This window comes from Neofelis nebulosa, chromosome 16 (genome assembly GCF_028018385.1).
Source record: "Neofelis nebulosa isolate mNeoNeb1 chromosome 16, mNeoNeb1.pri, whole genome shotgun sequence".
Classification (NCBI taxonomy): domain Eukaryota; kingdom Metazoa; phylum Chordata; class Mammalia; order Carnivora; family Felidae; genus Neofelis; species Neofelis nebulosa.
In genome coordinates this window covers 13,950,762-13,978,176 of record NC_080797.1, presented here as the reverse complement: position 1 = coordinate 13,978,176, position 27,415 = coordinate 13,950,762, and the positions used below count along the sequence as shown (strand labels likewise).

Below are 27,415 nucleotides of genomic sequence, written 5' to 3'. Positions count from 1 at the left end.
GGCGTGGGCCCCGCTCCAGTCCCCAGGCACCTCGCCCGCGGTTTCCTCGCTCCTGCTCGTACCCTGGACCTGGGGCTGTCGTGCTCATGTCCTCAGCCAAGGAAGCTCCAGCCCCCCAGCCGCGTGGACACTCGCCGGGTGGACGCTGGCTGAGAGGGCCCCTGGCCCGACTCTGGAGCTCAGCACCCCCGGAAGAAAAGCCCCGGAAGCCGGGGCTCCGGCAAAGCAGCATCACTAGCACCCTCACCGGTTTTCCTAGCAGCCCCTGAAGGTGGGACGTGGCCGTCACTGTCCATCGGTCCAGGACCCGGATGCCGTCCCTGTGACTGGGGACCGGGGGACGGCGGCCGCTTCGGTCTCTGCTGGGAGACGCCAAACTTACCAGAATTCCATCACCAGAACAGACGCCCGTCTTGACCCCACACCAAATTGGCAGGTGTCGTGTGCACATCTGACTGGCAACGCTCAGCCCTTTCTATGCTTTTCTTCCACTTGGTTTCAGTGAAAAGTTGAAAGCCCCAAAAATATAAGTCTAGTGGTTTCTTTTAGATTCCACCAGCATCTCCCAGTGAAATGGTGAAGCCTTTCTGTCAGGTCACATTATGTACTTTTCGTTCTAACTACAATCAAGCCTCATCTTACCCACCTTGCAACCTGGTCAGGATTTTCTACCTTCTATCGGCAAAGACACGAACACACGCTGGCTGCCGTGCCTGTTACTTTCTGGCAGCACATACCCTTCCCTGCGTCAAACCAGGAAAGTCCGATCGTGACGGCTGGTGAAATGAGTAGTCATTTCCAACTGCACCGCGTGGCCCCATCCTTCCGTCGCCGTGGCCCCATCTGCCGCCTGTGACGCTGCATCATCCCACGGCAGGTTCCGAGGCGAAGCATCCGCGTGTGCCGATAACGCGCTTTAAAATGTGCCAAGTACGCTAGTGCGAATTTGCCTTCGTCTGGACCGCTTTAGGACGTGACATCTTACGAGGTGTGTCCTAGAATTCTCGGTGTTTCAGTGACACTCCTCCAAACACAGACAAATTCACTTGCTTGGACTGAAAAATGAAGAGATGCGGTCTCGCAGAGCCACCTGACCAGCTAATGGTTTCACAGCGAAGGTGGGTTTTGCCGTTTAGGTGGTCTGGTGAACGTTCTCCCTAAATCTGCAAGCTTGAGGTCTTAGAGAGAAATGGTAAAGCTTGAGACAAAATAAAAACCATCTTACTGTGTAAACATCGTGTTGGCAAACGCGCTCGAGTCACAACGTCCCAGCTTCCCAGACACAAAGTATCGCTGAGTGGAAAGACACCTGGTCTATGGAACGGTCACAGAGTAAGTCTTAAAAAAGCCTCTTATCTAAGCTTCTGGAAACAGAGAACGTGGATGGTCCTGCTGAACGTACGCACACACGTGGCCAGCCACAGACGTGGAGGCGCTGCCCCATGAGCAGCAGACACAGGACACGACACCATTCCGGATGAGAAGCCAGCAGGTGGATCCAGGCACGTAACCGGAAGGCGCTCAGAGCCCAGGAGATGCGGCAGAGAACCCACCTAGCTGCCCTCTGGCCGTGAGTGAGACGAGGTGGCAGCCCTACACAGTTTGCTTGCAAACTGAAATGGGGACGTCTTGCCTCATGAGAGGGGCGTTCCTAAGGAGACTTTACAGTTTACTTAGTAATTACTGAATTTTATGGTATGTTGTTTTGTAAAGTACATACTACTATCGTAAGACCTGCACTTAGAACCCTCTCAGAACACCTAAAGCCTGGTGACCCCAGTCAATGTCGTTTTTAGTTTACGTAAATCTACATATTGTTGTTAGAGGTGACGGAGTTCAAATTTCTGAAGTGCAAAAAAATTCATTATATTCAGACAAAGGTCCTGAGGAAGTCAGGTAAAAATGGGAGTACGGGCAGGAGAAAAAGGAAAGTTATACGTAAGGCTGGTTCTTGTACTTTTAAATCAATGGTAGGGATTGTTTCAATACATTTTTTTTTTTAATTTTTTTTTTTTTCAACATTTTTTATTTATTTTTGGGACAGAGAGAGACAGAGCATGAACGGGGGAGGGGCAGAGGGAGAGGGAGACACAGAACCGGAAACGGGCTCCAGGCTCCGAGCCGTCGGCCCGGAGCCCGACGCGGGGCTCGAACTCACGGACCGCGAGATCGTGACCTGGCTGAAGTCGGCCGCTTCACCGACGGCGCCACCCAGGCGCCCCTGTTTCAATACATTTTAAACCGTAACCAAACAGTTTTACTTCTTTTTTTTTTCAAGAGATTTTATCTTAAAGTCATCTCTTCCCCCAGTGTGGGGCTCGAACTCACAGCCCTGAGACCAAGAGCTGCACACTCCACCGAGGGAGCCAGCCAGGGGCTCCTGAACACTTTTACCTCTTGATGCCAACAGTTCTGATATGCTGAAAATTAGGGGCGCCTGGGGGGCTCAGCCAGTTAAGTGTCTGGCTTCGGCTCAGGTCACGATCTCACGGTGTGTGGGTTCCGGTCCCGCCATCGGCCTCTGGGCCGACGGCTCGGAGCCTGGAGCCTGCCTCGGATTCTGTGTCTCCCCCTCTCTGCCCCTCCCCTGCTCGCACTCTGTCTCTCTCTCAGAGATAAGTTTTTTTAATTATATTTATTTTTTAAATTATTTCAGTTTATGATTCAAAGGACTCTGAAAGCGCCCAATTCTTCCACGGCCGCCCAAGCCAAAGGCCAGTGGCCACAGCACGCCAAGCGAGAGGTCCTAACACTACCGGCCTACGGGTTCGAGCAAGGCCACGGTCTGCAGTGCCTGTGGCACCCACACGCCACCAGCGGGAGCGCACAAGTGAGGCCCACCCTCTCAGTCGTGTGCGCAGGGCCCGGGCCGAGGTGGATACGGGTCGATGGTGTCCGGAAGGCAGCTCCCAGCTCAGGGGGCTCTAACTCCGGGTGAAAACGGGCAGCACACGGGCTGTAAAGCTTTTCTCCTCTGCGAGCACGTGCTGCACAAACACCACGGCCACACGAATGCCCCCGGGTCGCCCTTGCTCCACAGCCCCCCGCGTTCTCGCTCCCGACTAGCTTCCCCATCACCACACGCGTGCGTCACATGCAGTCTCGTGCTGCTTCTCCGGAAAAGGGAACGGGAGGCAGTCCCTCAGCAGCTGGACGGCCGGACCCACGCTGCCCCCTCGGGCTCGCCCGGGCTGCTCCCGAGGGCACGGGCTCGCCCGGAAGCCTTGTGCCTTCTCTGCGCCCTCCTCGTCCCGCTGGCCTCACACGCCTCAGCCTGGGCGGGCCACCAAGCGCTTCGTTAGGGTCGCTGCCCCAGGGGGCCCGCCGCCTACCCACTGGGCCACCCCGACACCCAGCAGGCAGCGGGGGGCACACGGCCCACACCGAGGTAAGCGATCAGCGTTTCGGCAGGAAGAGGGGGCTCCTGAGAAGCCAGAGGGCGCGGGGCCGCAAGGAAAACGAGAGGCGCCCTTATCGCTACAGTGACGTTTGTTGCTGCAATCTAAAATTAACAAACTGGTCAACACGACTTTTAAGTTTAAAAGTTTTGAAACGCCAAAAAGCCTGAGCACCACTGAGAAAATCCCGAGCAGTGAGTTCAAAGGCCAGACGGCCCAGGTTGACGGCAGCCTCCGCCTGGACCCAACCCCGCGCACCAGGGCGGACACTCACTTCCTCCTGAACGCCTCCTCCTCCTTCTTCCTGGCCTGCTGCTCCGAGTGAAGTTGGCCTTCTAAGTCCTTGATCCTGAGGCGGAGGAAGCGTTAGCGGGAAAAGCAGAGCCCCCCGCCCCCCCCCCCCCCCCCCCCCCACCGCGGGCCCGGCCCCAGGAGGCAGGCGCGGCTCCGCACCGTGCGTCCTTGGCCGCCGCCAGGTCCCTGAGCTCTTGCCCGCCGCGCTGCAGCTGGTCCCGCAGCTCCGAGTTCGCGGCCTCGGCGCTCCGCAGCGACTCCGCGGCCCGTGCTGCAGCTTCCTTCAGAGCTGCGAGCTCCTTGTCCAACAGTTTAACCTTCGAGGGAGAGAGAATCCAAAATGAGGCTGAAACTGGAACAACATGAGGAAAGAGAAAAAACCTTACAATCCAAGAGGCGACAAAACCGCGAGGCCGTGCTCACGCATGAGGAGCGCGCAGCGAACGTGCGGGGCAGCGCGGCCACCTGGGCGGGCCCGCGGCCCACTGGCGCCGGCACAATGCTACGGCACAATGCTACGGTCGCACCTGGCCTCCTGCCTCATCGGTGAATACTAAACACTCGAATCCAGCGCTTAGGTAGAGAGTGGAAGACCGCGCTCCCCACACGCTCCATCTTAGAAGAACCTTGCGGGGCCTCGGTCTCCTCAGCCGTAAGCTGCGGGTGACGTAATGGCTGCAGCACCCCGATCAGCTGGTGTGTGTCAGCCGCGGCCTGTGTAACAGCCCCGCAGGGCAGACGGGGGAGGGGCGGGCCTGCAACGTGCGTGTCCCCGGCCCCACGACCCCTGCCGCCCTCCGCTGACGGCAACGCCCACCCCACCGTGGAGCCCAGGGTGCGGCCCCGCGTGTGCTGCCTGCTGTCTGGCCCCTCCTAGAAGTCACCAGGCGGCCTCGTGAGGGTCCCTGTGGGGCCTTCTGGGGGTGGGGCTGCGGTACCCATGCAGAGGTGCCCCTTGGCGGGGGGGGGGGGGAGGGGGGGCGCGGCTGGCACTAAGGGAAGAGCTAGGGTCTCGACCAGACGGTGAGGTTGGGCTGGGCCCTGCCCGGCCTAGACACAGCCACGCAGAGCTGCCAGGGTTCTCGGGGCCCCTGGCTGACTGGGTGCTGCCCCCTGGACCGCGGCACCGTGGGAAGGCTGGCGGCCTGGGAAGACCCTCACTGGGCACTACGGCAGGGGTCTCTCACAGGCACCTGCTGAACGCCCACGTGGTGTAACCCACACGGGTGGTGGCCTCGGGCCAGGTGCCAGCCCTGCTTCCCGCTCCCCCCCGCCACCTCCCACTCCCTCAGGGCCGGTCCCTGCGTCCGTGCCAAAGGCCGGGCGTGCACGCTAGTGTGCCCCAGCAGCACCTGGCTGGTGTGTTAAAGAAGCCACGTTGAGGAAGGGCGGCCAGCACCCTGGCCGGGGGCAAGAGCCGCACACGAACCCCAACCACTGGCCTGGCCTCCTCCGCCCGAAACGGATGCGCACCACCCCCCACCGGCCCAGCCGAGCTCGTGGAGCACACAGGTGGATGGCGGGGGGGTCTAGCGGGCATCGGGGGGACAGCCTACCCGGGTGGGAGCCCACTTCCCCAGGCAGGGGCAACCAGAGCAGTGGCACCAGCCCTCCTGTCGCATCACCCCGCCGCCCGGCCCAGAGGCGGCCTCCCTGCTCCCGAGCGGGAACTGTCACGGCCCGAGGGCCGCCGCACCTTGAGCTCGTGTGTCAGGACCTCGTTGCTCATGCGGTCAGCCTGCAGGCGGAACTCGTGCTCCCTCTTCTGCATCTCGGACTCCAGCTCCAGCAGCAGCTCCTGAATCAGGAAGGGACCGCGGTGAGAAGAGGCGGCGTTGCCCAAGCAGAAATCACGGCCACGACCAGGCGCCAGGCAGGCGGGCCCGAAGCCGGCAGGACGCAGAGATCCTCCCTGGTGGCAGGGGCGCCACGCCAGCAGCGGAGACACGGCCTGTCACGCTCGTCTAAAGCACCTCAGCGGGCCCGTGGTGTCAGATTGCCTCGATGGACGTGAGCACCCGCTGAGCCACTGGGCCTGTCCTGGGGGCACACAGACAAAGACCCGCTGGGGGCTTGGCACGGGGACCCCGGTCCGCTCATCCTGCCCCTGCACGGGCGCAGCGCTGCCGACAGCTTTCCGGGTGGTTCCCGCTGCGTCTCCACGTAGCACACCCACGCCACCGTGAGCCCGCCCGCGTCCTGTGCTCCCTGCTGGCTCCTCGCCAGGATGGGCAGTAGAGAGGCCCATCCCACACGTCCTGACGTGGCAACCACGGTCCGTGAGGCCTGCTCTGTAAGGAGGCCGCCTCCTGTCCCCCAAGCTCCCCCCACAGGCTGAACCTAAAACATCGCTGCGGCATCATGAGGATCATGAGGCTAGAACACTCACTGTGCACCACCAGTGAGCTGTGAGCCTGGTTCAGATGGGCAGCCCGCTGTTTCTCCGGGACTTCCGGCTACCGTGCCCTTCCCTTCCCCTCATGCCACTCTGTTCCCTCCCACCCCTTAGTGCCGTCCACTCGGGCAGCGTGACGGACTCTTGTTCTCCAGGCTCAACGCTCTGCCCGGGCTGCTCTTCACGGGCCCCCGTGCGCTCGCCAGGGCTCCCGAGCCCCTTCCTCTGGGGTGCGCTCCTGCGGGGAAGACCCTCCACCACACCGCCCCTCCGCCCCTCCGCCCCTCCGGGGGGCTGAAAGCCCAGCCCCAGCCTGGACCAGGCCCACCGGCTCCAGCGGAGCCCTCGAGGAGCAGGAGGCTGCCAGCTCAGGGCCCCATCCTCCCGGAGGCCTTCTCCGGCTCCAGTCTCTTGGTTCCCACCGTTCTGAACTTGGAAGGGAATGGAGGCGGCTGCAGGTGGAGCCCTCGGCCACAGGCCGGGCCCGCCAAGCTGCTCCCCGGAGACTCCCCGGAGCCTGGCATCTGCAGGAGTCTCCCCGCCCCTGCGTGGGCAGACCCATCTGCTGTCCTCAGCCGCAGCTGGGAAGCGGGACAGGCTGTGTCCAGTGTCCCCTCTACGGGTTTCCAGATGCCTCTGAAACACCTCCCACTTGCTGCTCGGGCCCCTGCAGGCCTTTTGTTCTCAAGTCCCTGTCCTGAGAAGCGACCGGGCCATCTCAGTAGTCTCCCCTTCCTGTTTTCCACTGTATGTTTCTGGAATGTGACCACTGAATTGGACATCCTGATTTACCCTCCACGTCTCTTAGATTTTCTCCCAGATTTTGTCTTTTTTGGTCTATATTCTGAGTTAATTTCTTTAAATATACTTTTAATTGTCAGAATTCTTTCTTGATCTGTGATTGGCCCTTCCTCCCAGCATCTTGTTCTTGGGTTCAGATGCAAAACACATCTCTGGTGGCACTAATCACGGGAAGCCCCCACAACGCACCCTGAGACCCTGAAAACTACGACACATCAGGAGGAGTGGCTGACCCTGTCCTCACCCCACTCTGGACCGGCTGAAGGGCAGGGGGAGGGAGTCACAGAATCACTGGTTGGTCAATGGACATCGAGGCCGGCAAGGACAACCAGATGCGTGTGTGGGCACGTCCAGCCTGGGCCGGATGCCTCCTGCTGACCGCCCAGGAGCCTCACATCTGAAGTGGGCACACGGTGGCGGGCTACAGGACCAGTGACTCAGCAATCATCTCTGTTCTCTTCAGGGTCATTTTCCCTGTTCTTCTCAGCTCCTTTTCCATGGGGCTGGCAATTCTCAAACGTCCCAGCTGTCAGCACAGAGCCCACTTCAGATCCTCTGTCCAACCCACCCCTGCCTCCCCTCTGCGCACGCTCTCTCGCTTTCAAAAATAAACACATATTAAAAAAAAAAAAAAGAAATATAAGCAGCTCACTAGAATGTCATCAAAATTATATCACCTGCTGTTCATAAGACACTGTTAAGGAAAGGAAAACACCAGGCCCAGAATGGGAGAAAATTGTAATATATGTACCTAAGAACTTGATTCCAGAATATATAAAGAACTCTAACAAATCAATTACATGATGGCAAATAATCCACCTTTTAAAAAGGGCAAAAAGGTGAACAGACACTTCACACACAAAAATATATTAACGGCCAACGAACACATGGAAAGATGCATAAACATCGACCGAGGACAAGAAAATGAAACCCACAAGACACCACGACTCGCCCCTAAAATGGCTGAAATGGGAAAAAAAAGCTGAAAATACTCTGTGCCGACAAGGACGCAGAGCGGCTAAAACTCTAATCTGCTGGCGCTGGGAGGAACATAAAATGGTACAAACGTCTTGGAAAACAGGTGGGTGATTTCTTCCAAAGTCAAATACTCCCCTAGCACACAAGCCAGAAACTCTACTCCCAAGTTATTTACCCAAATAAATGCAGGCCTGCCAAGAACGGCCACAGCAACTTTATTCTTAATGGCCTCAAACTGGAAATGACACAAATGTCTGAAACGTCCACGCGCGGGTGAGGAGCCGGCCGGTACAGTCACACGTCCCCGCAACGGCAGGAAGCAGACCCACGCTCGCTGGGGCCAGAGTGGTGCTCACTGACCACAAGGGCGCATGCTGGGACCGCAGGTGACGGGGGCTTCTGTCTCGGCCCTTACACGGGTGCACGTACTGTATGTAAATCACTGAGCCGACTGGGGCACTGTCGCTGGATGGGGGTCCCACCTGTCAGCCCCACACCGCAGGCACCAGGGTCCACACCCGCGGCCTTCCTTCTCCCCGGATGGGCAGTTCCACGTTGTCGCGGAGAAGTGTGCCGAGCTCCTACCCGCTGGCTGCTCCGTCTGCACACGTGGGGGTGGGTGCCCGTACACAGACCCCCAGCTGACGCCAGGCCAGCCCCCACCACACGTGGGGCCTGAGCTCCCCGCACCACGTTCCCAACAGCCCCTCCCTGCGGGCTGCTGCTTCTCCAGCCGAGGCCCCTCCACTCCCTCCACTGCACGGTTCTCTCCGTCTTTCGTCTCTTACTGTCCATTCCCAATGGTCTCAGGGGAAGAGACAGCCCCACAGGGTCCACCTGCCCGTGGACTAGAGGCGTGGACGTGCTCGGTCCTCAGGAGAACATGGATGCTGAAGCCACACTGAGGAGAAGCAGACTGGGCTGATGCAGAAAACCACAGTTCATCTTGGTCTCTCCTGCCCTGAAATCTCACGGTGACCTGGCCCAGCCCTGTGGTCAGAGCAGAGGTGACGTCGGGCCCGTGAAGCCCATCCCCACGGAGAAGCGCGCAGACAACACAGCACAGCAAGCAGGACCCCAAGTGACCCTGCTCTTGAAGAGACCTGGACAGACTCGGCTATGCAAAGGAGGCTCTGGGAGGAGGCTGAAGCCGGCCTGACAGTGTGGCCACACCTGCCACCTCCCTGGTCCGCCGTCTCCCGGGGAGGCGGGCGGGGGCCACACACCTGCCCAGCGACGTGCCCACGCTGGATCCCTGGATCTCGGAAGGTCAGCGGGAGCCTCAGAGACACTCAGAGAAGTACAATGGAAAGCATACTTCACTCTTTTTATCCTTTGAAAAGCAAAACGATGTATGAGAAGTCACATGAGTAACACTCACTGGGACCAGAATACAAAAATCATTTGGGATTCTTTCCTCCTAACATATTACAAGACCACGAAGCGTTTGGTCTCCGCTCAAAGTTCTGCGGGCTGTGGGAGGCTGGGTCACGCGGCGGAGCTCTGGCCCGGGTGACAAGGACCCTTCGCCCAGCCCCCAGAACGGTGCACACCTACTCTCACCCCTCCTCTTGCTCCAGAGCGCTCACTCTCCTGCTGGTTCCCTGACAGGCCCCTCACCTCCCATCCTCCCACTGAAGGCTCTGCCCAGGCTGCCTGGTCTACACCTGCCCTTTGGCAATGCCCCAGGCTCCCAGCTCGTACCTCGTGGCCTCCCCATGCTGACCTCCGGAGTGCAAAGTCCCCTCTTACCCAACACGCTGGCCTGGACATCCAGGAGCCACCTCCCATGCAGCCTGACATCATTGGCGTTCTACCCAGGGCTGCTGCCTGTGAGCCCTACACGGCCACCAGCACCTCAGCCCCCCTCGACCTTGAAGGCCTGCCCCAGGCCCCCCAGGTGCGCCCTCCACACACCTTGCCACTGGCAGACTTCTGCTAACAAGCCCTCTTCCTGACCGCCCTCCTTAAAAAGGCCAGCCCCAACAGCTTGCCTCACTGTGTCATGCAGGTGACACCCTTGGGACATTCCACCAGAGACTACACCCTTCAGGTGTCCATCTCACCCCATGGAGGGCCAGCTCGCCCACACCCTAACTCTGGGCCCGGGAGGACGCCTAGCACACGGTTCGTGTTAAAAAAATATTTGTTGGGGTGCCTGGGTGGATCAGTAGGTTAAGCATCTGACTTCGGCTCAGGTCATGATCTCACGGTTCATGGGTTCGAGCCTCACACTGGGCTCTGTGCTGACAGCTCAGAGCCTGGAGTCTACTTCGGATTCTGCCCCCCTCTCTCTCTCTCTCTCTCTCTCTCTCTCTCTCAAAAATAAAAAACATTTAAAAAATTAAAAAAAAATTTTTTTTTTGCTAAATGAACGAATAAATCAATCATTCCATTTCTACTCCAGTGGCTTCTAATCCTGTGATGCTAACCAACACAGGGGGAAGAAAGAAAAAAAGCTTCCCTTCAGCCCACTGCCTACAACTTGCGGGTACAGTAAGAGTCAAACAGACCAAGTCAGTTCCCTTTATCTTGTATTTTATTTTTCAGGAGAAAAACCATTATCACCGTTGAATCAATTCTACCTTCTGACAAGTCAATAATGGACACAGATCCTTAGAAACAAGAGACAGGAAACCCTGAAGCCAACGAGCACGTAAGAGCCCGGGTCAACCAGAGTTGGGGTCAAGCAAAGGCAGCCCGCTCCCCGCGAACCCGCATGGGCTCAGACTGTTCCAGAACCACGTTAGACAAATGCTACCACATTCCCAGCAGCCACCTTGGGTGCAACACCAGAGCTGGGGAGTTTAAACTTCGTTTTCTTCCTTCCAGAAGTAGGGCCGGTAGGAAAACCAGCGTTCCCCATGGCTGTGAGGGGCCCTCCTGACTGACGGGGGAGCTGGAGCCAGAGCCCGCCTGGGTCACAGCAGAGGCCCGGCCGAGCCGACCACCATTCCCCAGGGTCATCGCTGCCTCCAGGGGCCGCTGAGTGCCTGCCTGCTAACTGGGACGGCCCACCGCTGCCCAGGGCCCTTTGGAAATTCCTCTGGACGTGACCCTGGTGCTGACTCAGGAAACCTCCTCACCTCCCGGTGAAGTCACGACTGCTCTTTCCTTCATCCCGCTGCTCGGGCCCCAGTTTCGTGCCCTAACAACTTGAGCCGTTTCCAAAATCAAATCCATCCATAATGGACAAAGTTCTTTAGTTCCAGAAAACTCTAAAAGAAATCCTCTGCAGGAGATTTCAAAAGCTCTTTCTCCTTAGTTCAGAATGACATATATATCTCATTTTGGTGGGTCTCTGGAATTTCCCTGTCCGTGTGGATTCCCCGTACGCACGCCTGTTACACTTGGATTTCTCCTCTTAACCCGTCTCATGTCAATCTGACTCTTACTTTAAGTAGAGGACCCTTGAGGGGACAGGAGTTCTGGCTCCCCGACAAGAGCAATCCCAGGGCAGGAGAACAGTGGTAAGAGCTCACACCCCGGAGACATCCTGGACTCATATGACATCTGTGCTGTGTATGAAGAGGATCCCGGGCAGGTTGGTCACTGATTCTGGGCTCAGTCCCCCACCTGTAAAATTCTGGTCAAAACCGTGTCCCTGCCGTGAGGAGCACAAGGGCCTTCGTGGATGCAGTTTCCATGAACACTGCTGTGGCTCTCAGGACAGCAGCTCAGCACGTGCTCCGTGGAGACCAGGGGGCCTGTCACCCCAGCACCTGCACCCACGCGGCTCCACAAGTGAGAACGGGCCCCTCCGGCCAAACCCCAACGCGGCTGAGTCCGTCAGACGTGCAGGCTGGGTTTCAGTGTCATGGAGGGGAAACTGTGGTGACAGGCTCAAGCACCACCTGCCAGCCGGCACAACTCTGGCGAAACTTAGGATTGGCCACCTATGGTTTTCCCCAAAAGAAATACAGTTACCACGCTGTGAGTCCCCAGCTCTTTTCTACAGTAAGTAACTCAAATTTTAACTTTTCGATACTTTTTTCTAAAATAAACAAGGGCGACAACGTGTATCCTTTTGTGAGGAAAGAGACACCCAGGGAGTCACTACAGATGAAGGTTCAGACGCCCGCCACATCCCCCAGCCCACCCCAGAATGGAAATCTGCCCCAGTAGTTCAACGTGGACCCCATGGATACCACACAGTCAACAAAAAGGCCGACTTTCCCTCAACAACTCGGTTTCCAGCCGGCAGCCGAGACGGGGCCGCGGTCGGAACGTCCTACCTGCCTCTGCAGAGCAAGTTCACCATCCAGCTCCTCGAGCTTCCTCTCCAGCCTCCATTTCAGGTTTTCATACTGCTCCCGCTGCTGGTCGATCTCACCGTTCTTCTCACTATGCAAACATTGCAGCGTTAACAAAAGTCTTGCTGAAGAGTCCATGGGACCCGCGTGCTACACACCGCACGGGCCACCGCCTGCACAGAGAGCCTGGAATGGAGTCCAGAGTCGCACAGCACAATTCCCAAAGTGTCCAGTCACAAGCAAAAGGCACCAAGAACCAGGAAGAGAAAAGGCAGTCAAAGGTGCTGACACCAAGATGACACAGATGTTCAAATTCTCTAATAAGGACTTTAGAGCAGCCATTAATTATTTAAGGCACTCCAACAAGCAGTTTAGTGCAGCCTGAGAAAAACTCACAAAGAATCAAACAGAAATTGAGAACGAAGAGGTACCGTAACCGAACAGAAGGTTCGCCGGGCGGCTTAACGGCCGAGTGAATGTGACAACATGACAGAGAAAAGAATCCATGAACTTGAAACCAGAACAACAGAAATCACCCCATCAAATAACACAGAGAAACAGACTGGAAAACATGAGCAGAGCCCAGGGAGCTGAGGGACAGCCACAAAAGCTGAGTGTTGGTGCCACTGAGTCCCAGAATGGAGGAAAAAGAGGAGAGCTGAAATGTACTGGAAGAAGTCATGGATGATGTCTCAAACTTGTCAAAAAAAAAAAAAAAAAAAAAAGAGAGACAGAGAAAAGAAAGACAGAAAGGAAAAAAGAATGGGCAAATAAATGACCCGAGGAGACACTTTAAAATGTAGAGCACTCGGGGCGCCTGGGTGGTATGCGGTCAGTTAAGTGACCGACTCCTGATTTTGGACCAGGTCGTGATCTCACGTTCCTTGGGACCGAGCCCCACACTGGGCTCTGCGCTGACAGCGGGGAGCCTGCTTGGGATTCTCTGTCTCTCCCTCTCTCTCTGCCCCTCCCATGTGTCTCTCTCAGAAAATAAATAAATAAACATTAAAAAACCAATAAAATGTACGGCACTCCAAGAAGGATGCTTGAAAATCAGCGCGTCCACGGAGGGCAAGCTGGCCCACGTGTCACAACGTCAAAAGCACCTGCCACTCATGCTACAGGTACGTCACAGTGTAACTTTTAACGATGAAGTTGGAGAACAGCCAGAATGCCAACATCCATCCTGCAGGTGCAGGTTATGGGGCCCCTCCCCGGCTCCGGGGGACGCTGACCTTAGCCAAACTCTGCATCTCTGTTCCCTGGCCCCCCAGTGAGGTGGCGCGGCGTGTGAACATCACGCACCACGCCGCCTGAACAAATGGCGGGCCTCCTCACACACTGCGTCGGAGCTGGGAGAATCAGCAGAGGGCCACGAACACCTCGGGCTTCCGGGCTTCCAGGCTTCCCTCTCGGGACCCTGGAAATTGTGCCCGTGTGTTGTTACAGGAGGCTGTTGTTACAGAGCCTGCGGACCAGAGGCTTGTGAGCCGACGTGGGCCCGCACCCAACCGAGGGAGGTCTCCTCCCCTCATGCCCAACCTGCCACGGAGCCCGGAACGAACAGGCCCAGAACCCACTAAGAGGGCCAGGGAGCCATCTGAAAGGATGTGGCAGAGCTCAGCGCATGACACGAAGAACAGCTTCCCGGATAGACGGGAATCCACCACGGGCAGGTTGTGGGCAGCGTGTGCGGGACACGACTCTGTGGGCGTAAAAGCGAGCTCTCCTGGAGGGAACACAACGGACACCTCCGGCAGCTTTTCCTTTTCACCGGACCATCTTCACCTCACGGTACAGGTCATGGTCATGACAAGAATATGCTTACTGTTGTGATTTTTTAGCAAGTGCTTTAAGCACGTACGTAACAACGTGAGAAACTATTCAGGGGCCGCCTGGGGGGCTCAGTGGGTTAAGCTCCGACTTTGGCTCAGGTCACGATCTCGCGGTTCGTGAGTTCCAGCCCCACGTTGGGCTTTGTGCTGACAGCCCAGAGCCTAGAGCCTGCTTCGGATTCTTCGGATTCTGTCTCCCTCTCTCCTTCTGCCCCTCCCCTACTCGCACACTCGTGTGTATTCTCTCTCTCAAGATAAATAAACTTAAAAAAACAAACCGCTATTTAGGACCCCATTCAGTGACAAGAGAACCTGCAGGATGCGGCCCACCGCTCTGTGCACACACAACACACTCTCGCGTGTACACACACACATGCACGCACACGCGCACACCAGGGAGGTGGACCCCGAGTGTTAACATGACATCACGAACGTACACGCTGAAATCAGGGGAAGGACACCAGATTTTTAAATGAAGCCGGTCGTATCTGCCTTCCCGCTGGGGAGCCGGGGAGCAGCCGTGACAAGCGTGTGACAGTGAGCGGCCTCCCGGGGGGCCCGGCCAACGGGACCCTCTGAGCCGAGCTGGGTTCCTGGTCAGCCTGTCTCAAGTGAGCTCACGGAGTTTGGGCATTGAAACGTATTTTGCATCATTAACAGTCACGAACTCGAACAGCTTTTATTGAAACGATACAGATTTGTCATCCGTGGAGAAAACGGCCAGCGTTTCAAGCAGTGTCCCGTTCGCCCCCCCCCCCCCCCCCCCCCCCCGGCGCCGCGGGGCCGCCTCACCTGTGCGCGCGCTCCAGCTCCAGCCGGTGCTCCTCCAAGTTCAGCTGGTGCCGCCGCTGCAGGTCGTCCAGCCGCCGGGCCTCGCTGGCCAGCGCCCGCCTCAGCCGGGCCGCCTCCACCCTCAGCTCGCTCACCTCCGCCTGCCGCGCCTCCTCCCGGGCCCGGGCCCGGGCGAACGCGGTGTCGTAGCGCTCCAGCTCGCGGTCCCGCTCGTCCAGCACCTGCAGGTTGTAGACGAAGTCCTCCCGCAGGCGCCGCAGCGCCCCCTGCGCCTCGTGCAGCTGGCTGTGCGCGTCCTGCAGCGCGGCCTCCTGCAGCTGGCAGCGGTGGGCCCGCAGCGCCCTCCACTCCTCCTCCTTGCGAGCCAGCAGCTGGCCCAGGGCCTGCTCCGAGGGCGGCGGCAGCATCGGGGCGGCTGCGGCGGGGGAGGGGGCGCAGAGTCAGGGGCTCTGGCCGTCCTTCCGCCGCGCCCCCCCTCAGATCCCCATCTGTGGCATCGCTGTCGCCAAGCGGGAGGACGCTCGGGGCCAGTGAGCAGCTGTGTGGTCACACGTACCTCCCGAAGGGCCCTTTCTACCCTATCCTCACCCTGCAGCAGAGGGAGCGGGGCAGGACGTCTAGGACCACCGAGGAAGGGAAGACGGGGACCGGCCGCTCACCGACGAGAGCCAGGTCCTTTGGACAGGCTCGCGAAGCGCTCTCCCACTTTGCAGATGAGAAAACGAGGCAGCGAGGGAGCGGAGCGAGGACTGGAGCCCAGAAGCTTCCGAGAGCCAGCGGCCCGCCCGTCGCGCACACGGCTCCGCTCGGGGGGCGCTCCCCCCGCCGCACTCGAGCAGCTTCCTCTGCTCTCTTATCTCCAATCCGTCGCGGAGTGGCGCTTCTCTGAAACACAATAAAAATAAAGCGCCGCACGAAAATAAGATGAAAAAACAAAGGCATATAACACACAAGTCCGAGTCTTTAACATTCAGAGTCCACAGCATAAAGCTCCTTCGTCAAACTGCTCTAAGTGTCTAAGACCTCTCGCTCCTCCGTCTCTGCCAAGGACGGGCCGTGGGGCTGCGTGGGAGGTGTGGGCAAGGGCTGCCCCTCACCAGGTGAGCCCGAGGCCACACAGACCGCTGAGGGCGCATCACCTGGCAGAGAAGGGGTGGATCCCCACGCGTAAAACCACGTGGTGCTCCGGGCCTTGACCTACAGGAACAGGCCGGAGGCCTCACAGCGAGCCCAGAGGGTAGGCAGGCTGGGCCCAAGGGCCACTGTCACCCTGGGGACAGACAGCAGCCCTTCTCTGACAACACCTTTCCAGAAGGGCCGGGAGCATTCCAGGCAGGCATCCAGAAGTGACGTTTGAGTACCACTGTCATCCCAAAGAATCTAAAATGGGGGTGCCTGGGTGGCTCAGTCGGACTGGGGGAGAGGGACAGTGGGCGGGACTTCAGAGGCCTGAGGTGACACTCGGAAAGGGGGTCACAGAGGTTACAATGCAGCCACGCCTGAAGTGGTCCCCACGGCATCAACACCGGTCGACCCTGGTCAGCATACAGGAAACACCGACAAACTCAGAAACAGGAGAACTGAAGGGGCTACTTACTGCTTTTTGTTTTCTTTACGGTCACTCTAGAATTCTTAAGCAAGCTACCGCTCTCTGGTCAGCAACGCTAAATCAGCAATACTACTTTTGGGGGGCATGAAGTTCACTTCACTCCTGAAGTTACTAAGAACAAAAACCACCAACAAAAAATTATCCATGTAACCCAATCTGTTACTATAACATTTTGGAAATAGAATGAAAACAGAAGCCAATAAATTCACAAGCATTGGTAGCACGCTGCCTGAGGGGCACGTCTGCTGCTACCACCACACGGGTCTCTGGCCCAGTGAGTGGAGTTTGACAGTAATTCTGGCTACAAGTGGGAAGAAAGGAAGGAAGGAAGGAAGGAAGGAAGGAAGGAAGGAAGGAAGGAAGGAAGGAAGGAAGGAAGGAAGGAAGGGAAAGGAAAGGAAAGGAAAGGAAAGGAAAAGTAAAAGAGAAACTGTCAAAACGGTCCTGGCCGATATTGGAAAATCCCCAAATACTGTCAGGACCCCAGAAATAACGTGCCTTTCACAGGAAATGGGTGCTATGTGCTCAGCCACCCCAGCCAACAGTGGAGACACTCGACGAGGTTTTGAGCACAGGTCAGCTGAGCTCACAGAACAGTGCTTAGGACACAGAAAGGGAGAGGGGAAAACGTGATAACCATCAAAATCGGGCAACAGAGGCCACGCAACCAGCGCGTCTCAGACGACGGAGGACAAAGTACCAAGAACAGGCTCGAGCACAGGGCCCACAAGACTGGTAAGGAAAAAGCAAGGCGATTTCCCAGGTGAAGCCAGTATCTTCTCGGCACCGACACCAGACCTGAATGACTCCCTTACGAAGGTCCTCCTACAAGAGCAGTGAGACGTGCAGGACGGCGCTGGCCAGCCCCTCCCACAGAGGGCAGCGGGTGTCGAGGGCTCCGTGGGACACAGGCTCTGCGCCAACCCCTCAGCTGAGAGCACGGACGGCGCAGGCTGGGTCAGGCCTGCTCTGTGGAGGGGACGCTGTTCTCGGCATCGTGTGACAGGCCCTCGTAGCCCCTAACCCTCAGGGCCCAGTCCCAGCCCAGCCAGTCTTGGGGCGACTCTGCAAGAGAGAGGAGCAGCTGAGTCCGGAGGGCCCGCACAGGGCTGTGGAGACAGCGGGGCCCAGCGATACGCCACGTAGTAAGGAATACGTGTTGGCTTCATTCGCGGTTCCTGACACATTCCTCCGAAGACCCTCACCACGCCGAGTGCCGGGAGCTACGGGGGCAGCTGCTGTTAGCTTAGTTTTTGTGCCCAGGTCCTGAAACGATCCCAGGTGAAAGGGTATCTTCTGTTTCTCCGCCCCTGGGCTTAGGAGGGGACTCTGGAGCCGGCTGCCGGGGGAGCCAACCTGGGGGCTACGGGGCTGGGACTTTCCCTCCCACCCCCCAACTTTCCTTCCAGCAGGAGGACAGGGGCTGGAGGCCGACCCATCACCCATGGCCCACGGCTCAATCAGTCACACCTGTGTGACGACCTCCACAGAAACCCTCGGCGAAGGGGTCGGGGAGCACACAGAGGTGCCCTGAGACGGCATGGAAGGTCTGCCTCCCGGACACTTCACCCGTCGCACCCGTTCCATCTGGCTGTCCCTGAGTCATACCCTTTAGAATATGCTGGGGAGCTACAAAGAACGTTCCTGAGCTCTGTGAGCTGCTCTAGCAAGCTGAACCCGAAGAGGGGTCGTCGAGGGGTCTTCTGATGTAGAGGCGTCCGGGCGGGGTCGGTCTTGCAGGACGGAGCCCTGAACCTAACCTGTGGGGTCCGTGCTAACCCCAGGCAGTCACTCGGAACCAAGTTCAACCGCAGAGGATGCTTGGTGGAGGAAAATGCCCCGCACGCACGCAGGCCGAGCTCCCGGAGCGGAAGGGAGGCCTGGGAGGCAGGGGCATGATCGCCAGGGGCAGCCGAGGTCTCCGCCCTGCAGGGTCTGGAGCAGGGCAGCGCCCCTCCGCAGCCCCATTCCTGCTAGCCTCCGGGCCTCGCCCAGTAAGCCGGCTTCAACCTGCCCTCGGCTGCGACACACCCATCCAGCACCTGCCTGCCACCCGAGCGCCACCCCAGGCTCCTGCCCCCCAGTTTCCTTGGCTCCTTCCAAGGCACCCCTCTATCCAGCTGCCCAAGCTAAACACGTGGGATTAGCCTTGACTTCCCGCTTCCTCTCCTCCCCACGCACCTTGGCCACCATCCAGGGCTCTCGCTGCAAGACCCCTGGACTGGCCCCTCTGCTCCACTCGCTCAGGGGTGCCAAAGGGATCCTGTAAGTGGAAGGAAAAAGGCTAACTGCCCAGGGCTTCCCGTTCCACATAGTCCTGTTCTCTCAGGGCTGGGACACGTCAGGCCCTGGAGCCCAGCACCTGCTGCCATGTGCCGGGTGGGGTCAGACCCCCAGGTGGCTCCACCACAGGGAACGGCCCCCTGTCTGCTGAAGCACCTGGCCTGCCCTGGCCGCCCTGGTCATGGTTTCTCTCAATCCCAAACACCCAAGCACCCCACCCTCCGATCACCAGCCCTCACCCTTCAGATGTGTTAATGGATGTATAAATGAATCACAGAAAAACTATAGACTCACTTTTAAAAGTGTTTCATTCAGTAATAAAGGAAGCTACTGGCTTCAAGTTCAGTCAGTGGCCAAGCACCTTCCCCAAGCAGACAGCTAGGATGTGCAGAGGGCACCTCGGACCGGGTTCTGAGCCCCAAGCCCCAGCACACAGAAGGTGATGACAACGGTTCATTTCATTCAGGAGCCAACCCCTCCGATTATATTTCAGGTGCTACAACTGTGTAACCCGAAAAACTGAGGCTGGTAATATAAAATTCCACCAGACACAGTTCCCTTTCTTAAATTCATCCATTTACTCATTTTAAAAGTATCTGTTTAGCACTCAGTAGGTGCCAGGGACTGTTTTACAGTAAGACAGACAGTAAGGCCACTGCACCGATGGTCAGTCTGTCGGCCTGGGGCAAGATGAGAGCGGCTGAGGACACGGGGCGACTCTGCACAGAGGCCAGGGAAGCCCACGAGGGAAGAGCAGGAAGGGGTTCTGCGTGGCCTCTATGAGGCTTGCACGTCCCGGCCAGGTCACGGTCCCTGTGCTGGCTAGAGGGCTCCCAGGACCACGGGGAAGCCGGGGTTACGGCAGGCCGGCCACAAAGCCCAGGGCGACCGCCACGGTTAGGGGTTCGTCCACGCTGTCTATCTACTGGCTGCGCAAAACACCCAACACCCAACACACACACACACACACACACACACACACACACACACACACCCCAACTAGCAGGGGAGCTGTATGAGCGAGGGGCCAGTGTGGGGCCCAGGAGCTCTGGAGTCCGGCAGTCTTGACAACAAAAACCGACACATAGGCCACCCACATGACTGCGCCCACTCACAGGGACAGGACCAGGATTCAAGCAAACACACACCAGTAAACAACGCCCCTGCTACCGTGATGACTCAGACTGTCTCCCCAAGCGCCCATGAGTCACCACTATGGTCCTTCACAGATAACACACCACGGTCTGCGAGGTCAACAGGCCTCCCTGCTTCTGGAGACTGCTCCTCAGCGCCCTGTCCTGTGTCACGGGCCCCGCCACCAGGCCTGCCTCTTATAGTTTTTTTTTTTTTTTTTTTTTTTTAATGTTTTTTATTTATTTTTGGGACAGACAGAGACAGAGCATGAACAGGGGAGGGGCAGAGAGAGAGGGAGACACAGAATTGGAAACAGGCTCCAGGCTCCGAGCCATCAGCCCAGAGCCTGACGCGGGGCTCGAACTCACGGACCGCGAGATCGTGACCTGGCTGAAGTCGGACGCTTAACCGACTGCGCCACCCAGGCGCCCCTGGGCCTGCCTCTTAAATGCACTGGTTGCACAGCCACCCACAGGAGTTACTCTTGTAAGACAGACAGCTGACCACATGATACCACGCCCGTGGCTCTGGCCACCTGCAAGGTAAAGTTCAACCTGTTCGGCATAGTAAACGAAGAATGAGGGGACAGGGCCTGGCCCTTGCTGCCCACGCAGCTCCCTCCCTAGAGAGACCAGCTTCTACCGTGCATGCCAGATTCTATGGCACTCAGGACCCACAAGCAACCTGACCGGTCCGGGTGCCCCTTTCCTCCTTACCCCATCACAGGACAGCCTGCGCCCTGCCGCCCTGTAAAACCCTAACCCTAAAAGCCCCGAGGCTGACATTAATGGGCTTTAAACATCACAGCTTCAGAGTGTGGACGCAATCTGCCCGTCAGCCAGCAGATGTCCCCGACAAGCACCCAGTTTTCAGGGGGAACCACGTGAAACTTCTGGGGAAACGGCAGAAAGAAATCTCCACAGAAGGGAGAGGCCCACAGTTAAGGTGGCTTTGCTTGCGGCATCCACGGTGTTCTAGGAGGGCCTGTGGGGTCAGCCGGGGGTGGCGCAGGGACGCGCCAGGTCACGTCATCGCTTCGATCTTCTCATGTGTAAGACACGGAGCTTTCTAACCCGTTGATCTCCGGCAGATGTCGTACAAAAGCACCTGCAGACCCCCGGGTGTTAGGAAGATGGAAACAACCCCTCACGAAAGCCCTCGTTTCCCACCCACAGAAAACCTGTTGGTCCCACATAGACACAAGCCCCATCTGGAAGTCGACCTCAGTCATCAGTTCCTCTGAATGTGCCCCAGTGTTAAGACAGGGCTGCGAGGAGCGTGGAGCAGTTTGGGACTCACTTGCCGGAGCCCCACCAGTGCTCTGCCGCGGGCGACCCTGACCACACGGGCCAGCCGGGTCGGAGGCCGGGGGGCAACACCTGGGGCTTGGCCTTCCACACTCAGCACAGGGAGGGAGAGGCTTCCAGTGAGATCCTCAGCTCCTCACAAACTAGGACACAGCCAAAGACCGCCCGAGCTGCAGGTGGGGTCCGTGCCAAGTCTGCTTGACAGCCGGCTCCCCGGTTAAGAGGAAGGAGTTCAAGACAGAGGGTGAGTCCCAACGAACCACAAAGAGGCAGCAGGCAGATAAAGAGCTTTCCAAGCGCAGTGGGCTCTGCAGGGGGCTCCCCTTGCCCTGGGGGTGTCCCCACCTCCCCGACAGTGACTAGATGCGGGATGAACAGGGAAGGAGTGTGACAAGATGCTCCTGATCCACAAAGACCCTCCCCCTCGCCTAGACCGCCAGATAGAGTAGAACACGTCGGAGATAAACCAGGGGGTTACCCAATCCACACACAGGATTAGGATTAATTAGAATTAATCGCCCTCTGCGGCTGACCAAAACTTTGAAGCAATTCCTTTTATAATAAACATTTGATAATTACTAATTGGAAAAGCATTGTGTAACCTCATTAAAACACAAGCAGTTACAGACTCTACAATTTACACAAAGGGGCCATTTGTAAAGGCTAAAAGTCGGTCACTAGACGCTTATGAACAGGCTGTTCACGCACACTGGCCGAGCAGAGAGCCATCCAAAGCGGGGGTTTCTCTCTACCTCCTTCCCCTAAAGGACTGTGGCTCGGGATGGATGCATTCGGCTTTGGACTCGGCTACGAGCAAGATAAGTCCCTAACGCAGAAGAACTCAGACCTACCTCATCAAGCAATGTCATCTTGTTGCTAGTACACTTAGCTTAATTTACAAACCACCTTTTGTGGTGCTCAAAGGCAAGTCCAGAGATGATGGCTCATCTGTTCTACACGCAATACGGGGGCTCAACGCCAGCCCCCCGAGAATGGGCCACCTGAGCTACACTCAGCACCCGCAATCTTCAAGGATATCTAGGGGATGGACGAAAATCACCCATCTGTGACCATGAGTCTGTTTTCCCATCCTTCACTGACTGCCAAACAGCACCCACAACCATTTGTAAACTCTGAAACAGGAGAGATGAGCCACGGGTAGGTCTGAATTCCACCAGTGGCCCTTGTGGGGAGTGAGGGGTATGTGGCACTCTTCTATGTGAATTTACGCCTGCCAAATCCCTGTGCCAAAACAAACAAAAACAAACATGGAGTAAATGAAAAATAAAATAATAAAGTAAAGGGAAACCGAATCATCTTCTAGCCAAGAGCTGCTGACTTTTTTTCTTTATTTATTTAAGTAATCTACACCCAACATGGGGCTTGAACTCACAACCCTGAGATCAAGAGCCACTTTGCCTCCACCAATGGAGCCAGCCAGGTGCCCCAAGAGCTGCTGACTTTGAGAATCACATGGTTTACATACCAAAGCTTAAAATCATAATGAAATACAGGGGCACCTGGGTGGCTCAGTCACTTGGGCGTCAGACTTCGGCTCAGGTCATGATCCCACAGTTCCTGGGTTCGAGCCCCGTGTCAGGTTCTGTGCTGACACGTCAGAGCCTGGAGCTTGCTTCAGATTCTCTGTGTCCGTCTCCTACTCACACTCTGTGTCTGTCTCGAAAATAAATAAACGTTAAAAAAAACCATAATGAAATACAAACAGAAACAACTGAATCTAACCTCATCACAAACGATTAATATAAATGCAAACGATACAAAACAAAAAACACGGGGCGCCCAGGTGGCTCAGTCAGTTAGGCAACTGACTCTTGAGTTCGGCTCAGGTCGTGATCTCACGGTTTGTGAGACAGAGCTCCGTGTTGGGCTCCACGCTGACAGTGCGGAGCCAGCATGGGATTCTCTCTCCCTCTCTCGCTACCCCTCCCTCTGCTCATGCACATGTGCACTGTCTCAAATAAAACATTAAAAAAAACCCCAAAAAACAGGGCACCTGAGTGGCTCAGTTGGTTAAGCATCCAGCTTCAGCTCAGGTCATGATCTCACGGTCTGGGAGTTCAAGCCCCACCTTGGGCTCTGTGCTGACAGCTCAGGGCCTGGAGCTTACTTCGGATTCTGTGTCTCCCTCTCTGCCCCTCCCCCACTTGCACTCTGTCTCTGTCTCTCAAAAATAAACATTAAAAAAAAAAAAATTAGGAAAAAAAAAATGCCCTGGGGTTCCTGAGTGGCTCAGTGGGTTAAGCGCCTGACTTTGGTTCAGGACATGACCTCGAGGTTCGTGAGTTCGAGTCCCACATCAGGCTCTATGCTGATAGCTCAGAGCCTGGAGCCTACTTCAAATTATTTCTGCCCGTCCCCCACTCACACTCTGTCTCTGTCTCTCTCTCTCTCTCCCAAAAATAAATTGTAAAAATATTTAAAAATTTTTAAAAATACACTAAAATAGCTTCATAAAAAACTTTATATATTGTAAGGATAAAAACAAAACAACTGTATGCAAATATCATCCTCTAATAGGTTTGTTTTTAACAGAAATATGGACTCGAAATTCTGAAATTACTTCTTATGTGGTCTAGGATTGAGCAGATAAGTAAATACATTGAGGACAAAAGGAACCAGATTTAGAGAGGAAAAGAAATGTAGAATGAACCTTGGGATAATTAATTGGAATTGGAGATACCAATATAAACTCACAGCCTTTAATATACACACAGATATATACACTCAGAAATAGATACAGGTGTGTCTGGTGTGAATAAATATAGGTTTCCTAGCTCCACCCACTGAGAAACCCAAAAGGCAACGACCCTCCAGTAGCGATAAAGCATACCTACAACCTGATCTTGGTTTCTAAACACCTCCTTGGACACTAAAGGGGGGGGGGGGGGCGCCTGGCTGGCTCACTCAGTGGAGCTTGCGACTCTTGATCTTGGGGTTATAGGTTCGAGCCCCAGGTTGGATGTAGAGCTGACTTGAAAATAATAAAATATCTTAAGAAAGAAAAGAAAAGAAGAAAAGAAAGACGAGAAGAAGGAAGGAACTAAAAGGAAGCAGGGCTCCTTAGGGAAATGACTGACTCAGGTCAAGGAACCACAACATGAGCCTGGTACATCTGGTGGTGCCAGAAAATGAGGGCTCGAAAATGCTGGGGGACATGCTGAAAGGACACGGAAGCCAACCTGAAAAGCCTCCTAAAGCTCAAATCTGGAAAATCAGCAACAAGATAAATTATAGCAGTGGATTATAACCAATGGTGGGGGGGGAGGGGGGGGAGACACAAAGTAAAAACATGTATACCAACATAAATGCATAGAAAAATGGCGAGAAGGGAAGGTTCTTGGGGCACCTGGCTGGCTCAATCAGTACGGCCCGTGACTCTCGATCTCAGGATTGTGAGTTCAAGCCCCACGCCAGGTGTGGAGCCTACTTTAATGTATAGAAAGAATAATGGAAATTAAAAAAAAATCTTCATTTGGTAAATACGATTAATAATAGTTTCAGAAAACACCCGTTTGTAATGGTAGAAAGTATGGTTAGAAACAAGTTATTTATATAGCCTCAAATGACCTCCCCACAAGGTGTTTATTACTTACAAACGAAAAAATAGTAACTTTATAAAGGAGACACCACCTAAGCCACTTAACCAAAGTGCCACCACTAATGGACAGAGCAGCATCACCTGCCTCCTGATAAGACGCACCGGAAGTGCACACCTTCGCTGTTGAGGCTTTCTTATAACAAATGCACAACCTGGAGCACGTTGCTGGCTCAGTCGGAAGAACTGTGACTCTTGATCTCAGGGGGTGGGGGGTCAGTTCGAGCTCCTTGCTGGGTGCAGCGATTACTTAAAAATCGGGCGCTGTGCTGACAGCTCGGAGCCTGGAGCCTGCTTGAAATTCTCATTCTCTCTCTCTCTCTGCCCCTCCCCTGCTCTCCATCTCTCTCAAAATAAATAAACTTTAAAAATAAATAAAAGTAAAAGTAAAAAATACACCTTGTAATTAATCACGAGGAAACCTAAGACAAACCCAAATCAAGGAGCATTCCACAAAACAGGTGGCTCCTAAAAAGTGACAGGAAGACTCAGGGATCGCTCCAGACTGCAGAAGAGTAAGGACCGGAATCCTCGAGAGTAAAGTCATGGAGCCGTATGTGCGGAGTCTGCAGGAACCCTGCTTCTGGAGGAGCGCTGCTAATTCCCTGGGTGCGCCACGAGACCTGCCCCGACCTGCCCGCAAGAGGAGACGTAACATTTGGGGGAATCTCTGCAAAACGTGCGGGACAGTCTTTGTACTACTTGTGCAACTTTTGTGTAAGTCTCAAATAATGGCGGGGGGTGGGGGGTGGGCGGGAAATCTCTGGGCCAGGCTGTCTGGTTTGAGCCCATCCTCACCCGCCGCACGGCTGGCGCAGGGCTGCGGCGTCCCCACTTGCACGGCCCACCCGGGGTCGCTGTGGGGACCCGAAGGGCCCGAAACCCGCGAGGCGCGGCGGGTCTGCGGGGGAACCGCACGGCTCGGGGCGCGGGACCCCGCGGACCTGCCCCCCACTCCCACCCCCGGCGCGCCCGGCCGAGCCCAGGACCCCGCGCACCTGCCCCCGCCCCGGCCCAGAGTGCGGGGCCCCGCGGCCCGGGTCCGCCAGGACCACCAAATCTCGGGGGCTTCCAACCAGACCCGTTAAAGGTGACCCGAAAAGCGGCAACGAGCGCACCTCCCACGCGAGGCGCCCAAGTCCGCGGCTCACCCGGAACGACCGTCTGCCGCAGCCTCCGGCCCCGCCGCGTTGCCATAGTGACCCGAGTCCGACGGCCGCGGTGCGGGCGCGCCCACTGCAGCGCTCCGGCCCCACCGGCGGGAAACGCGAGGCAGGAAGCAGGGTTCCGGGCTCTTTTCGCCCGCCCCACGCGCAGGCGCCGATGGGACCTCCCGCCCACCTGACTCCCGGAGGGGGATCCGCCGACTTCGCCAGGAGGGCGGGGCCGATGGCGAGGGTTGGGGGAGGCCGGAGGGGCTGAGGCTCCCCAGCTGGGCCCAGGGGAGGCAGGGCGCGAGCTACTGGCTGCCTCCAAAGGCCCGGGCTGGGAGCTGCTCAGGCGGGGGCGAGACTGTACTGGAGAAGGAGAGGGGGCCGGGGCTGCACGAGGAGGGCGTGGGGGAGGGCCCAGAGCTGCAGGGGAGGGGGCCCGGGTTGTCCAGGGGACCGGGGACTTGGGGACGCACGACTCCCCCGTCCCCCTCCCAATCCCGCATCGCGCCTGGAGGGCCCTCCTGCAGGGAAAGCCGCAGACTTGAGGACGGCGGGTGGGGCTGCCCCAGCAAGCTTTGTGGGGTTGGGTTGCCCTTCTGTTTCCAGTGCTGTTGCTCCCTGTGTTTGTTGTTGTTGTTGTTTATTAAAATTATTTTTTTTTAAGTGATTTATTTTGAGAGAGGGAGCGCGCGCTGGCGCGGGATAGCGATGGAAGGGCAGGGAGGGAGACAAAATCCCAAGCATGTTCCGCAGCACTGCACTATCGTCTAGCAGACCAGACCGAGGTGGGACTCGAACTCCCCAACCGTGAAATCATGCCCTGAGCTGGGATCAAAAGTTGGACGCTTAACTCACTGAGCCACCCAGGCACCCACATGCTATTTTGTTTGTGAGAACTCACCAGCTCGTGTGTGCTCACAACCTATGCACTTTTGTTTTTGTGTTCAATTGTAAGTTCAAAACAAAACGAAACAAAACCACAGCCTGCCTCACAGAGGCCACAGCAAGCCTTCCTGCCAAGGCCCCTGCAGTTTGCTCAGGGACAGCTTCCACGGGCATCTGAGGGTCCATGGGGCCTGAGGACCCAACCGGCCCAATAAGTGGGCCCAGGGGACAGTCTCTGCCACCCTCGGTCCCAGCCCTCCTGTCTGTGTTTTCTCCACCTGGATGGCTTGCTGGCTGCCCAGGGCCAGTCCCCAAGAGGGCCCTGCCAGTGACGGACAAAGGTCTCAAGACAGTTAATGGTAAGAAAGGCTCAGCTTCTGGAGGGAGGTCTAGGAGTTATTAAATATCAGAAGCAGATCAATAATTCAAGCCTTGGGGCGCCTGGGTGGCTCAGTCGGTTGAGCGTCCGACTTCGGCTCAGGTCATGATCTCACAGTTCGTGGGTTCAAGCCCCGCATCGGGCTCTGTGCTGATAGCTCAGAGCCTGGAGCCTGCTTCTGCTTCTGTGTCTCCCTCTCTCTCTGCCCCTAACCCACTCGCATTCTGTCTCTGTCTCTGTCAAAAATAAATAAACATTTAAAAAATAAAAATAAAAAAATAATTCAAGCCTCATGAAAAATG

General features: G+C 56.6%; 1 protein-coding gene across 6 annotated transcripts in view; it reads right to left on the bottom strand.

Annotated features, from left to right (window-relative positions):
* Nucleotides 1-26,040, bottom strand: part of CCDC57 (coiled-coil domain containing 57) — a 105,273-nt gene extending 79,233 nt beyond the window's left edge. For 2 of the 6 annotated variants that reach the window (XM_058703735.1, XM_058703736.1), the window contains exons 1-7: nucleotides 25,814-26,040; nucleotides 15,406-15,631; nucleotides 14,747-15,161; nucleotides 12,102-12,210; nucleotides 5,389-5,490; nucleotides 3,852-4,009; nucleotides 3,673-3,747 (exon numbers count right to left, since the gene is read on the bottom strand). In XM_058703735.1, the coding sequence (XP_058559718.1) occupies nucleotides 3,673-3,747; nucleotides 3,852-4,009; nucleotides 5,389-5,490; nucleotides 12,102-12,210; nucleotides 14,747-15,153 (851 nt within the window). In that variant the 5' untranslated portion in view covers nucleotides 15,154-15,161; nucleotides 15,406-15,631; nucleotides 25,814-26,040. The remainder of the gene's footprint in view (nucleotides 1-3,672; nucleotides 3,748-3,851; nucleotides 4,010-5,388; nucleotides 5,491-12,101; nucleotides 12,211-14,746; nucleotides 15,162-15,405; nucleotides 15,632-25,813) is intronic. The other 4 variants (XM_058703737.1, XM_058703738.1, XM_058703733.1 and 1 more) reach the window with 4 other exon arrangements.
* Between the last annotated feature and the right edge of the window lie 1,375 nt (nucleotides 26,041-27,415).